The following is a 15,428-nucleotide window of genomic DNA, read 5'->3' on the forward strand; positions in this document are numbered from 1 at the left end:
GCATGACCAGGCTCTCAAAGTGACCCTCTGGGGTATTAAAAGCCGTCTTCCATTCATCCCCTAAGTCCAACTTGGAGAACACTTTGGCACCGACAATCTGGTTAAACAAATCAGGAATCAAGGGGGTACAAATCATGGACAATAATTCGATTGAGCTCACGGAAATCCAGACATGGCCTAAGAGTTCCGTCCTTTTTTTTTTTTTACAAAGAAAAACCCTGCTGCTGTAGTGTCCCACTTGAGGAGTTAGGAGGAGAGGAGACAGACTTGTCTCTGTTCTCCTGGGTCTTGCCCATGAGGTAAGTACTTGAACTTTTGGAATCCAGAAGCAGGATTTAGTAATCCTACATTATAGAGTCAAGGCCAGGCACTACTTGGACTATAGTTCAGACAACCTTTTCAAAGAATGGAGCAGAGAGTTTGCCTGCCACGAGGGAGACCAACCTTGGGTTGTATACTATTAGTACCAGAGGATCCATATTATTGCAAGACTGAATAGCCAGAGCAAGATCAGGAACCAAGTAAAGTATCATCATCACTCCTGCATAAGTTGACGTGGAACCTACATACATCACCTCACAGAGTCTGCTAATTGGGATTTGCAGCTTTATCATCTTTACTAACTTCATGTAAGACAAAGTACTGTGATTGAGTGCTACTTATTGCAAGACTACAAGTAAAAATCCTGTTTGGTTCAACTACTGCCTCTCTCATCATTCTACAGGGTGGGCCATTTATATGGATACACCTTAATAAAATGGGAATGGTTGGTGATATTAACTTCCTGTTTGTGGCACATTAGTATATGTGAGGGGGGAAACTTTTCAACATGGGTGGTGACCATGGCGGCCATTTTGAAGTCGGCCATTTTGAATCCAACTTTTGTTTTTTCAATAGGAAGAGAGTCATGTGACACATCAGACTTATTGGGAATTTCACAAGAAAAACAATGGTGTGCTTGGTTTTAACGTAACTTTATTCTTTCATGAGTTATTTACAAGTTTCTGACCACTTATAAAATGTGTTCAATGTGCTGCCCATTGTGTTGGATTGTCAATGCAACCCTCTTCTCACACTCTTCACACACTGATAGCAACACCGCAGGAGAAATGCTAGCACAGGCTTCCAGTATCCGTAGTTTCAGGTGCTGCACATCTCGTATCTTCACAGCATAGACGATTGCCTTCAGATGATACGAGATGTGCAGCACCTGAAACTACGGATACTGGAAGCCTGTGCTAGCATTTCTCCTGCGGTGTTGCTATCAGTGTGTGAAGAGTGGGAGAAAAGGGTTGCATTGACAATCCAACACAATGGGCAGCACATTGAACACATTTTGTAAGTGGTCAGAAACTTGTAAATAACTCATGAAAGAATAAAGTTACGTTAAAACCAAGCACACCATTGTTTTTCTTGTGAAATTCCCAATACGTTTGATGTGTCAAATGACCCTCTTCCTATTGAAAAAACAAAAGTTGGATTCAAAATGGCCGCCATGGTCACCACCCATCTTGAAAAGTTTCCCCCCTCACATATACTAATGTGCCACAAACAGGAAGTTAATATCACCAACCATTCCCATTTTATTAAGGTGTATCCATATAAATGGCCCACCCTGTACTTCATCTCCTAATTGCACCTTACGGTGCTGGCATCACGAACACAGGGGCTCAGCCACTAAAGCACCTTAAACACCTACACCATCAAGGGCACCTCAACTTCCATCTGGCTGGTGTTCCCTGCAACAGAGAGTGCCCTGGAGGATTTAGTGCTGTCTTCCCCTCCACTGAACGCCGGCTCAGGGAGATACAGAAAAGTGAGTACAACTACTGCACCCACTCGGCACATTATCACTACTCTCACCGTGCACTCACTACACCCCTGTGGCCCGGACGTCGCACTGCCACAGGAGATTTGGAAGGTCTTATGTGTCCTTTAGCCAAACTATCAGTAATATACTCTCTCATAACCATTCTTTCAGGTCCAGAAAGGTTATACAACCTAGATTTAGGCAACTTAGCTCTGAGAGTAAGGTTGATAGAACAATCATATTCCCGATGCGGAGGTAAATCCTGGCATCCACTTTCAGAAAATACATTGGCAAAATCAGATATAAAAGAGGGTAATTTTTTAGTGGTTTAAGCAGAAAAAGACGTATTCAGACAATTATCAACACAATAATCACCCTAATCCAGAATCTGTCTCACTTGCCAATCGATGGTTGGATTATGCTTGCTTAACCACGGTAAATCCAGAACCAATGGAGCAGGGAGCCCCTTAATCACAAAACACGAGATGAACTCCTGATGAAAGTCACCCACTCTTAATCGGATGTCATGCACCATCTGAGACAAACACTTCTGAGTTAGAGGTGCAGAATCAATGACAAAAACGGAAATGTTTTTCTCTAATGTACTCAGTGACAACCCGTGCATACGGACGAACTGACCATCAATCAGATTCACCCCTGCCCCACTGTCGATAAAAACCTCAATCCCCACAGTCTTGGACTCTAGCGCCACCTCAGCAGTTAGGATAAATCGGGTACTACCAGTCAAAGACAAATGCACGTTCTCTGACTCCTTTCTTACCCCTCCAAGAGTCGGATGGGAATTAGATGTCCCCTTTTCTTTTTTATGCTGAATACATGGACATACGTTGATAAAATGTCCCTTTTGTCCGCAGAAAAAACACACACCCTTTCTACGACTAATACTCCTGAAAACAGATTCAAGAGTAGCTCCCCCTAATTGCATGGGTTCGTCCCCAGACATAAACTCAGGAGCATCTTCAACCAAATTGTCAGAGGAAGACAACATCTTATGTGATAGTACGTCCTGAGAGTGGGGGCCCCTAGATCTCTCTCTCAGGTGTCTATCAATGCATATAGCAAGAGACATAGCGACTTCCAAAAACTCAGGATTCTCATGAAAGGCCAAAGCGTCCTTCAGCCTCTCTGATAATCCCTGACAGAACTGACTACGAAGAGCCGGATCGTTCCACTCAGTATCCGTAGCCCACATCCTAAACTCAGAGCAATAGATCTCAGAAGAACGCTCTCCTTGACGAAGGCCACGTAACTTGGTCTCGTTCAGGGAGGTCCGGGTCATCATAAATGAGACACAGAGCTCTGAAAAATTCAACCACCGACTGGAGGGACTGCGATCCGGTCTGCAGAGAAAAAGCCCAAGACTGCGTGTCCCCTTTAAGCAATGAAATAACCACACAAACTCTCTGATTCTCATCCGCAGATGAATGTTGACGTAGCTTAAAATACAATTTGCACGCCTCTCTGAACAAAATGAAATTATCACTTCCCCCAGAGAATCTGTCCGGGAGGGCCACTTTTGGTTCAGGGCAAGCCTGGTAACCACCACCACCACTAGGACCAGAAGCCTCTGGTATCAGGATCTGCAAGACGGTCGTGCGGAGGTCAGTGTTCGGCCAGTGCAGCGATAGGATCCATTACTGTACTGACACAAGCAAAAAATAACGGTTTGGCGGTTTATAATGTCACGCTCCGGTGTGGGAGGGAAACCTGCACCGAACATAGGAGGGAAAGGGGTGAGGGAAAAAGGCCTGGAAACTAGGGAAAGGAGCCGGTCACCTCCTAGAGAAACCCAAGTCCTGATTGACTGCCAATATGAACTGACCCTGAAGGTAGGTGAGTTCATACACCGGAACCTAAAGTCCTAACTCACACTGTAGGACCCTGGTACTAATGTCAGGACAAGAGACAACCTGTTCCTCCTTACGGTAGGACGAACAGGAGTCTCCCTCAGGCCTAAACAAAAACGACAGGGAAAAGAGCAACAAAAGAAAACCCACACAATCAACAAAAGGGGAAGAAGACACTTAACTTCAAATGGCTATGGAAGCACCGGAACTCTGCCGAGATCCAAACACCAGCAACCCACAAGCAAGACTGAAGCTATAAACCGCACAGCATAGTGGGAGAAGCCACAATAAATAGGGAAGGTTAAATGACCACATAAGCAACACCTGAGGCAAGGGGTGTGGCCATTACCAGAAACAACACAGACACAAATTGATCCACAAGGAACCTGTCAGATCAAACCACGTGTTGCCAGTCTCACTGAATTCCTGGCACGGAAACATCCGTGACAGCAACCTCCGGCACTCCAGCTGTTCAGAAACGACAACTCCCAGAATGCTTCATTCACTTCTATGTGAGATAGAAGAAGAGCTGAGCATGTTTGCATACTGGGAGTTGTAGTTTTGCAGCAGCTCGATTGCCAAAGGTTGCTGATCCCTGGTATATAGTGTCAGAGAGCAGAGATAAGGAGCCTGTCAGCTCCCCAACTGACGGAAAAGACAGAAAATCCACAGTCAGCTACTACAGCATTTCAGCTCTGTACACAAAAAGGATTCCATATTTTTAATAAAGACCAATTGAGAAAATTATTTTTAGCTCAAAATAAGTACAATGCAATAATTAAAAAAAATATGTCCCCAAAGGTGTAAATAACCTTTAACCTGTTCCGGACACATGACGTACCGGTACGGCATGATGTCCCGGTACTTAACCTCTTAAGGATACAGGGAGTACAGGTATGCCCTGATGTCCTGGTACTTAAGGACACAGGGCGCACCTGTACGCCCTGTGTATTTCCGATCACCACCGCGCGGCGGGCGGTGATCGGAACAAGGTGCCTACTCAAATCATTGAGCAGGCACCTGACCCCCCCGTGTCAGCGATCGCCGCAAACCGCAGGTCAATTCAGACCTGCGGTTTGCGGCTTTTACCTTATGCGGCGGCGGCGATCGGCGGTGCCATCGGGTCCCCATGCGGCTGTAGGGGGGACCCGATCGCATGGAAGGCAGCGCGATGCCTTCCTTAGGCATCTGCGCTGCCTTCTGGTGACGAGCCTGTGAGATCCAGCCCCATGGATCTCACAGGCCGGAAGCTGTATGAGTAATACACATAGTATTACTCATACAGCCAATGCATGCCAATACAGAAGTATTGGAATGCATTGCAAAAGGGATTAGACCCCCAAAAGTTGAAGTCCCAAAGTGGGACAAAAAATTAAGTTTCCCCCCCCCAAAAATTAAAAGTTTCAAGTAAAAATAAACAAAAACGGCATTTTCCCCAAATAAAGTAAAAAATCCGTATCGACCGGCTCTATAAACATATCACATGAACTAACCCCTCAGGTGAACACCATAAAAAAATAATAATAAAAACTGTGATAAATAAACTATTTTTTGTCATCTTACAACACAAAAAGTGTAATAGCAAGCGATCAAAACCAAGCCAATCAAACCGTCATCTCATCCTGCAAAAAATGAGACCCTACCTAAGATAATCGCCCAAAAACTGAAAAAAAACTATGGCTCTCAGACTATGGAGACACTAAAACATGATTTTTTTTTGTTTCAAAAATGAAATCATTGTGTAAAACTTACATAAATAAAAAAATTGTATACATATTAGGTTTCGCCGTGTCCGTGACAAACTGCTCTATAAAAATACCACATGATCTAAGGGCTCTTTCACACTTGTGTTGTCCGGATCCGTCGTGTACTACATTTGCCAGAAGTGCCCGCCGGATCCGTAACACCGCAAGTGAACTGAAAGCATTTGAAGACTGATCCGTCTTCAAAATGCGCTCAGTGTTACTATGGCAGCCAGGACGCTATTAAAGTCCTGGTTGCCATAGTAGTAGTGGGGAGCGGGGGACCAGTATACTTACCGTCCGTGCGGCTTCCGGGGCGCTCCAGAATGACGTCAGAGCGGCTCATGCGCATGGATGACGTGATCCATGCGATCACGTGATCCATGCTCGTGGGGCGCCCTGACGTCACTCTGAAGCGCCCCGGGAGCCGCACGGACGGTAAGTATACTGCTCCCCCGCTCCCCACTACACTTTACCATGGCAAACAGGACTTTAGCGTCCTGGCAGCCATGGTAACCATTCAGAAAAAGCTAAACGTCGGATCCGGTAATGCGCTGAAACGACGTTTAGCTTAAGGCCGGATCCGGATTAATGCCTTTCAATGGGCATTAATTCCGGATCCGGCCTTGCGGCAAGTGTTCAGGATTTTTGGCCGAAGCAAAAAGCGCAGCATGCTGCTGTATTTTCTCCGGCCAAAAAACGTTCCGGTCCTGAACTGAAGACATCCTGATGCATCCTGAACGGATTTCTCTCCATTCAGAATGCATTGGGATAATCCTAATCAGGATTTTTCCGGCATAGAGCCCCGACGACAGAACTCTATGCCGGAAAAGAACAACGCAAGTGTGACAGAGCCCTAACCTGTCGCATGAATGTTGTAAATAACAAACAAAAAAACTGTGCCAAAACAGCTATTTCTTGTTACCTTGCCTCACAAAAAGTGTAATATAGAGTGTAACGGAACGCCTAGCACCCGACCAGGTACCTCCGACGATAGTGCTCCTAGTGCTTCCAGAGGACTCCAAGCACTCCACTTGACACCGTCAGCACTGCAGACCCCACGAACCGCCAAAGCTTGGTGGAGGTCTCGCCGTCTCCTACCCACCCTGGACCTACGACAAGGCTCCAGGCTCCAGTGGGTAAACCTCTCCTAAATCCAGAGAAAGGAACCAGGAACAAGCTCTTACAAGAGCTCATACTCAGGGGAGTATTATGATATAGCAATCCCCAAGAGTGTAGTTATCCCATCCCCCAAACATGAGCCAAGACTTCATGAAGGTATAAAAACAGGAACTCTCTTTATTTTAACACACAAGCATTTTATACACATCTTCCAACAAAGTTACCACCCACAGGGTTTTGTAAAAACAGCCAATAACCACGTACAATACACTCAGACACTCCCACACAAAATCCTCCCCTCTGCCCGTGATAGAATTACCTCACACTGGGTTGATGCAATCATCATAGGCAGGCGAATACACAATATCCTCTGTCCTGGAGACAACCGAGAAGTAATTAAATTATCTCTCAGGACAAAGGACATCTCCAATACACACAGAGAGACAATGGAACAGACCTCCCTACTCAACGTATACAATGTCCCACCCTTTTCAATACACATAGACATTTAACATCCCAAAATGGAACGAATTAGACCAGGGTTCAAGTTAGTCCAAGTCCTTTGTGAACAAATGAGGCCTGGCTGATGAGAGGGCCCATAATCCTGGGGCAAGAGGCTAGTAGCCAGGCCCCTCCAAAACCCAGTGGCGAGGTTGGTTTCGCCACATAGAGCAACCAAAAATCATATGTACCCTAAACTAGTACCAACAAAACTTCCACCCTATCCCATAGTTTCTAAAATGGGGTCACTTTTTTGGAGTTTCTACTCTAGGGGTGCATCAGGGGGGCTTCAAATGGGACATGGTGTAAAAAAAACAGTCCAGCAAAATCTGCCTTCCAAAAACTGTATGGCATTCCTTTCCTTCTGCGCCCTGCCGTGTGCCCGTACAGCAGTTTACGACCACATATGGGGTGTTTCTGTAAACTACAGAATCAGGACCATAAATATTGAGTTTTGTTTGGCTGTTAACCCTTGCTTTGTTACTGGAAAAAAAATATTAAAATGGAAAATCGGCCCAAAAAGTGAAATTTTGAAATTGTATCTCTATTTTCCATTAATTCTTGTGGAACACCTAAAGGGTTAACGACGTTTGTAAAATCAGTTTTGAATACCTTGAGGGGTGTAGTTTCTAGAATGGGGTCATTTTTGGGTGGTTTCTATTATGTAAGCCTCACAAAGTGACTTCAGACCTGAACTGGTCCTTAAAAAGTTGGTTTTTGAAAATTTCTGAGAAATTTCAAGATTTGCTTCTAAACTTCTAAGCCTTGTAACGTCCCCCAAAAATAAAATGTCATTCCCAAAATGATCCTAACACAAAGTAGACATATGGGGAATGTAAAAATACCTACAAAAATAGTTATTACTTTACATTCCCCATATGTCTACTTCGTGTTAGGATCATTATAGAAGTGCTCATGTTGTCCTTCCTTCTGTCAATTTGGACCTGCCTACAACATGGGGGCCACTTTTTTCGATTTTTTTTTTTTTCAAGACCACTTTATGTTCCCAGTCTGCTACTGTGCTGAACTGTAATACCACACACAACCTGTGGACAGGGGTGGTGCTATTTTTGGATGAAAGCAGACATCTTTATCTAGATCTGGACAACCCCTTTAACTTAACTTTTTTTCTATGTTTTCTGTAAAATCAAACAGGATGGAATAATGTAGAAGAACCTAAATTGACTAGAACCTTAGTCCTCTTTCATTATTCAGTATTTTATAGTATTTGCAAGACAAAACCCACAGTGAGTCCAGAACACAGAAGAGACACAAATCTTTCCATTATACTTTTCCCTGTAGGTTCCCTTCTGCCTTTGGCTTCCAAATACTAATGCAAATATTTAAAGAGGTTCACATGGCTTTAAAAATTCTGTCTGCCTCCTGCCCTGTTGTGGGAAGAGAGTCTGGTCAGTACTTACCTCTCCATCGGGCCACCGGTTCCGCTGTCTCCACTCAGGTCCTGACCAGATGTGTTCCTGAGTTTTCCTGTTTATCTTCATACGCCGTGTATACAGCTGAGCAGGAAGACTCGAGAACACATCCGGTCAGGACCTGAGCAGTAGAGCCCACAGCCAGTGTGAACGCAGTGGAGACAGTGGTCCGATGGAGAGGTAAGTACTGACCAGACTCTCTTCCCACAACAGGGCAGGAGGCAACCAGATTTCTGTTTAAAGGGGTATGGCGAAATGCCGTCAATGTGTGATATGTTCCGATGTTGAGCTTTCCAGCTATCAGATAAAGGGGATTTCTAGGCACCACATATTGATGACCTATCCTCAGAATAGGTCATCAACATCCGATCGCTGGTAGGATCAGGTAGCATGGCTGTATTGGCTGTGCCGGGCTGCTGTAGCTCAGCTCTCATTCAAGTGCCCCGATGGCTGCCAAAAAGATCTGATTGGTGGGGGTGCCAGTTGTTGGACCCCCACCGATCTTATATTGAAGACCATCAATATCTAAGTACTGCCGGAGAATGCACCTCATTTATGATGCAGTGTGTGCCAACGCTGCCCTGCACATCCGGGCCAGGCTGAATATTCTTTCCTAGAAAGCCCCACCCCAGTGTCCTCCAGATTTTTGAAAAACTATTAGAATATTATTTTTTTTTATTCAAGGAAAAAAAATAAAAAAAATTATACATAAACAGAAAGCGTCCACCCTCTTTGTCACTTAAAGACTCAATGTTCTCCAGCAGTTCAGTGTGAACACGTTGTCTTTGCTGGCTCCTGGGAAGTGCAGGACCAGAGAGAGGTGAGTATGTACAGAATGCGGCACCCCAGAGGTTTTTTCCTAATTTTCCATTAGAATTTCTCCTTTTTCTGGTTGTCTCCTGGACAATCGGGAAGCCTTGACAAATTAAACACTTGCCATGACTATATCTGGCTGGATCTTGGTATCATACTTGGTATCATACAGATGTCCAGAATCTTAGCTTTCAAATGATACCAGGCACATTATTCCGGGTACAAAATTTAGGGAGCAGCGCTTGAAGGTGGGGAGCAGCATGAAAAGCTTTACATCCTGGTTCTGTGTATGTAGGGGGCTCATTCACACGTCAGTGTTCGGTCAGTGATTACCATCAGTGATTGTGAGCCAAAACCAGGATTGGAGCCTCCACAGACATAAGGGAAAAATCTGCTCCTGTTCTGTGTTTATAGTTGCACCTGGTTTTGGCTCAAAATCACTGACCAAACACTGACGTGTGAATGAGGCATAGGGGTACAGTCACACAACTGTATGTGTTCTGTGGTCCACAAAAACCGGCTGTTTGCCTTCCGTATTTTGTTGAACGCGCACAGCCAGCCCTATGATAGAAATGCCCATTCTTGTCTGCTCTTTTTTGTAGGGCCGCGGAACCGAAGTACGGATGGCGGACAGCACGCGGTGTGCTGTCTGTATCTCTTGTGGCTCCATCGCATTGAATGAAAATTGTGAAATGGATGCGGACCCATAAATACAGTCGTGTGAAGGGAGGGGAGAAGACCCCAGCCTGGGGCTGTCATCTCTCCCCGATACAGGGAACCCCAAGGAGGGAGACGGGGACTTTTATTCATGTTATCACCCCCTCTTACCAGTGAAAGCATGTGCCCACCAGTGACCCCACAGCGCTGATGTCCCCTTTGCAGCATTGTAGTTGGTAAGTTTGGGCAAGTAAGCCCCAACACCAGGGAACATCCATGTAAAGTGCTGGGAGGCATTTTCATAGCAGTTGTAATGTACTAGTTTTTTTTTTTTAAATGGGGAAACCTACTCCTGACATCCAAAGGGTTAATGCAAGCATTAGTGTACATTTTTGTGTATATGTGACAGTAAAACTGCCAGGGACAGGGGTTGCTATGGGCAGCAGGGTGACTCTTCCCCGCAGGCTGGCGGTGAGATGTAAAACCTTTCCCGCCCCCAGCATTCTCCTCACAAGATGGCGGCGGGGAGGATACCTGACTCCGTGTAGATGCGTGGCCCCGCCTTCCTTTCAGCCAGCCCCGCCCATTTGCCCGGTGGCCGCGCTGAGTGACAGACTGAGACGGGTGCAGCTACAGAGCGGAGATGTCTCCGGCGGTGAAGTTTCCTCTGCAGCCCGAGCCGTTACCGTGGAGAATAGTCCGCAGCGCCGGTAAGAGAACGGGGAACTTAGAGCAACTCTGTAAACTTCCCGGCACCTGAGCCTCGCGCCCCTCAGTCTGGCGCGGAGCCAGCCATGCCCCATGTATGCTGTATCCACAGCCCGGGGCCGCCACCGGGACAACTGTGTGTGTGCAGCTGACACAGGCAGAAGTCAGGGTGTGGTGAGGAAGGCTCAGTGTGAAACACCGCACAGAGGTGTGTGTACAGGTGGAGGCAGAGGGTTACTTACTACACACACTTATATAGCGCTACTACATTCCGCAGAGCTCTATAGACATTAGCATCACACTGCCCACAGCCCCCCAGTGGGGCTCACAGTCCGATATCAGTATGTCTCTGGAGTGTGGGAGGAAACACGGGGAGAACATACAAACTCCATGCAGATGTAGTCCTTGGTCGGATTCAAACCCAGGACCGAAGTGCTGTACAGTATATCTCTGTATATAGGTGGTGGTGGAGCGATATGTCTGTATATAGGTGGTGGAGCGATATGTCTGTATATAGGTGGTGGAGCGATATGTCTGTATATAGGTGGTGGAGCGATATGTCTGTATATAGGTGGTGGAGCGATATGTCTGTATATAGGTGGTGGTGGCGGAGCGATATGTCTGTATATAGGTGGCGGAGCGATATGTCTCTGTATATAGGTGGTGGCGGAGCGATATGTCTCTGTATATAGGTGGCGGCGGAGGAGCCATGTGTCTCTGTATATAGGTGGCGGCGGAGGAGCCATGTGTCTCTGTATATAGGTGGCGGCGGAGGAGCCATGTGTCTCTGTATATAGGTGGCGGCGGAGGAGCCATGTGTCTCTGTATATAGGTGGCGGCGGAGGAGCCATGTGTCTCTGTATATAGGTGGCGGCGGAGGAGCCATATGTCTCTGTATATAGGTGGCGGCGGAGGAGCCATGTGTCTCTGTATATAGGTGGCGGCGGAGGAGCCATGTGTCTCTGTATATAGGTGGCGGCGGAGGAGCCATGTGTCTCTGTATATAGGTGGCGGCGGAGGAGCCATGTGTCTCTGTATATAGGTGGCGGCGGAGGAGCCATGTGTCTCTGTATATAGGTGGCGGCGGAGGAGCCATGTGTCTCTGACCTCAGAAAGTGGCCGACCTGCTGTGAAGTTCATACTTACCTGGTCCCTGTCGCAGAGTTCCGGCTCCGTTGCTCCCCGGCCGTCTCTGCAGCCAATCACTGGACAGGATGTTGATGCCAGAGTACTGCGGAGCTGCAGATGAGGCTGGGGGCGATGGAGCCAGAAAGCAGCGGTGGGGACCAGGTAAGTATAAACCCCACCTCAGGTTAATAATACTGTAAGACCCTAGATCTCTTACTTGTGTCACATAGAAGTCCTGCAGACAGGATATTTTCCTTCACGAAACACAGCAGAAATCTAACGGTGCTGAAAACCACTGATTTAAACGAATGGGGATTAATCTGGATGCTTTTTTCCGCCTTCTTCCTCTGATGGATGCAGATGTGAACATAGCCCGAGCATCTTGTATGAAGACTGTGACGGACGTGAGCGCCGTCTCCCTGCTGACCTGTCATTCCTGCTGGCCTCCGGTTACATTGTCCACACGCTTTGTCTCAGGTCTATCATGTGGAAATCTGCAGCATTCTGACCTGTTCCTTATGTCCTGAGGGGAACCTAAGATGTCTGCTGACATCTCATACATCAGGAGATCAGCAACCTTCATAACTCCAGCGGTTGTGAAACTTCAACTCCCAGCTTGGAGCTCCCTTAGAAGTGAATAGAGCATGCTGCAGTTTCATAGTGGCCGGAGGTTGGAGACTCCTGATAGACACGGTGGATGGTTTCACTTGACGTAGGTTTCTGGCACCATTGCACTGAAAACGATGATGCTGAGAACCAGATTTATCATGTCCTCGGACCTTCCACTTGTGTACCTGGCGTCCTGTAAATGACCCCATTACACTCTGGAATGTGTGCGCGCCACCCTGAAGACCCCGATGTCTGCTCAGGCGTAATACTGCCCATTGTTCTCATATCTGTGAAGAAGGATCTTCTTACAAATAAAGGACAGAATGATCGATCGTCCCTCGTGCACACATCTACGTCTCCTCCATGACAGGATGTGGACATTGACCTTTACATTTTCCACAAGATCAGTCTGATCAAACACTGCCCCAGTCCTGTCCCTTTTAACCGGTCAGACCTGTTATCTGGTCCCTATTTACCAGGAGGCCAACGATATGTTGCATCTGGACATAAGAAGAAAATCTGCATTGTACCTTTGAGTAATACTCTGAACATACGATACGTTATGGAGGACTTCCTGGTCAGAGCTATGTGAATCATGGTGAATAGAGAAGAGATAAAAGCACCTGTAAACCTCGAATGCCGTGACTAAGCTGCAAAATCCAATTTAAAGAGGACCTTTCATCTGTTTTGCTTATAGGAGCTTAATACCTGTACTTGCGGGGTGCTGATGCTGCCACCCGTTTTTTTTTTTTTAAAACATCGCGCCTACGCCCCGCTGCGCCCTCCTGAAGTTTTCCCGCTCAGTATGCTAATACCGAGCATTGGTACAGGGAGGAGGAGACACAAGGGTTTCTCAATGGGCGTCTCCCTCTCCCTGGCTGTGCCGCGATCCAATCACATCGGAGAGTGTCACAACCAGGGAGAAGGAAACGCCCATTGAGAAACCCCGGTGTCTCCTCCTCCCAGTACCGATGCTCAGTATTACGGCAGCATACTGAGTGAGTGTGAAAACTTAAAGAGGGCGCAGCATCAGCGGGGGGCGCTACCCTTCAAGTACAGGTATTCAGCTCCTATAAGTAAAACACCTTTTTAGTTGATGTGATACAAACTTGTAATAAAGATGCGTTATGAGAGAGCACACGTGACATTCAGTGCTCAAAAATAGTAAACCATGCAACAATGTGGATTAGGACAATTAAAGAAACATGGAACATAACTGATAAAATAACTTAAAGAAAGAGAGCGACAAATAAAAAAAAGTTAACAAAAAGACAGTGGGGGAGATAAGGAGGGGTTAGGAGCTAAATATGTAGATTTTTCATCTGTATGTTCCGGAATGTCTCCGATGAGCGGAACGCGTCTCACAAACCCCAGGTCTTCAAGAATCGTGAGGAATCTAGGGCCCCTTGCAGACGAGCGTCGCCCCCCCCCCCCCCCCTTTCCCCCGCAGCGAGTCCGCATCCGCAGCGCCCGGCCTGACCTCCCAGCACTGAGAGATTCACATTGTATTATATTCATTTATGAACCCCTACAGTTCTGGAATGTATTGGGCTTCTACCACCAGAAATACTGTTATGTAGCTGACTGACATTATCAATGTGCCAATGTCAGCACTACATAAGAGCATGTTTCTAACATTTGTCGCTGCATCCGTTTTTTGTAAAAAAAAAAGCACTTTTATTATATGCTAATGAGCCTCTGGGTGCTATGTGGGCGTAAAATCAGCACCTAGAGGCTCCGTCTACTCGCGCTTTATTCCGCCCAGGTCCCCTGTTCTGCCCGCCCAGCTCCTCTTGATTGATGCCACAGTCCACCTCATCGTTGACGAAATCCCGCCCCTGCACCGTTCACTTCTGTCTTCGGCACAGGCGCAGTGAGTCAAGGCCGCTCTCCTGATGCCGGCTTCCTCACTGTGACGTAGACGGCGCAGGCGCAGTGAGGAATCCGGCACCAGGAGCGCATCATTCACTCACTGCGCCGAAGACAGAAGTTAACGGCGCAGGCGCGGGATTTAGTCAACGATGTGGTGGACCGTGGCATCAATCAAGAGGAGCTGGGCGGGCAGAACAGGGGACCTGGCCGGGATAAAGGGTGAATAAACAGAGCCTCTAGGCACTGATTTTACGCCCACATAGCACCTAGAGGCTCATTAGCATATTATAAAAGTTTTTTTTTTTTTACAAAAACGGCACTGTTATGTAGTGCTGACATTAGCGCATCGCTAATGTCAGTCAGCTACATAACGGTATTTCTGGTGGTAGAAACCCTTTAACACTGTCAGCATTATGCCAGTGTTATCCAGTACATTCCAGAACTGTAAGGTTTACATAGCATTATTTTGATTTATGATGCTATGTGACCCCCGGCAGGGATGGGAGGTCAGGCACGGCGATGCGAACTCGCTGCGGGAGGAACACTCGTCTGCAAGGGGCCTAAGGGTGTTGCATAATTAGGTCCTCCATTCTCTGGTATAGAGTGATCTCCTCGAACCATTCCTCCGGTGAAGGAGGGGAGGGGGATTTCCAGTGTCGTGGGATAACTGCTTTTGGTGCCTAAATCATGTATTTCAGAAGTGAGTTCTTGTAGGCTGGGACATTTAGGTCAATAATAGAAGAGCTTCAGGGGAGTTGCGTACAGGGATGCCCGTCACTTCTCTGATTGTTTTGTGTACAAAGTTCCAAAAGGGGCGTAGGACAGTACAATGCCACCCAATATTGATCATCGTACCCTCGATCTGACACTGTAGGAGACCATTTGTGGAGAAGCGCGGGCACCCTGTACCATCTGGATAAGATTTTATAGCTAGTTTCCTGGGCCTTAGTAGAAATCAGCTCTTTATGGGATAAGAGAAAGCTCCTATTCCACTGAGATGGGGTGAGATGTGTACCTATGTCATGCTCCCTGACCTGAAAAAAAGGGGGGAGGTGTGAGGAGCATTGATGTATTAGTAGTTTGTATACAGTTGATATGTTTCTAAATACTGCCAAGGGGGCTATGCACATCTGTTCGAATGTTGAGGTTTTGATTTAATGTATGG

The 15,428-nt window shown here is 46.8% G+C and overlaps 1 protein-coding gene across 1 annotated transcript in view; it reads left to right on the forward strand.

The window, feature by feature from the left end:
- The first annotated feature begins 10,532 nt into the window (after positions 1-10,532).
- RELL1 (RELT like 1) overlaps positions 10,533-15,428 on the forward strand; it is an 84,964-nt gene continuing 80,068 nt past the window's right edge. Inside the window, exon 1 of the mRNA XM_040419000.1 lies at positions 10,533-10,656. Coding sequence (XP_040274934.1) covers positions 10,590-10,656 — 67 coding nt within the window. The 5' untranslated portion in view covers positions 10,533-10,589. The remainder of the gene's footprint in view (positions 10,657-15,428) is intronic.

The sequence above is a fragment of the Bufo bufo genome, chromosome 2, assembly GCF_905171765.1.
Source record: "Bufo bufo chromosome 2, aBufBuf1.1, whole genome shotgun sequence".
NCBI lineage: Eukaryota > Metazoa > Chordata > Amphibia > Anura > Bufonidae > Bufo > Bufo bufo.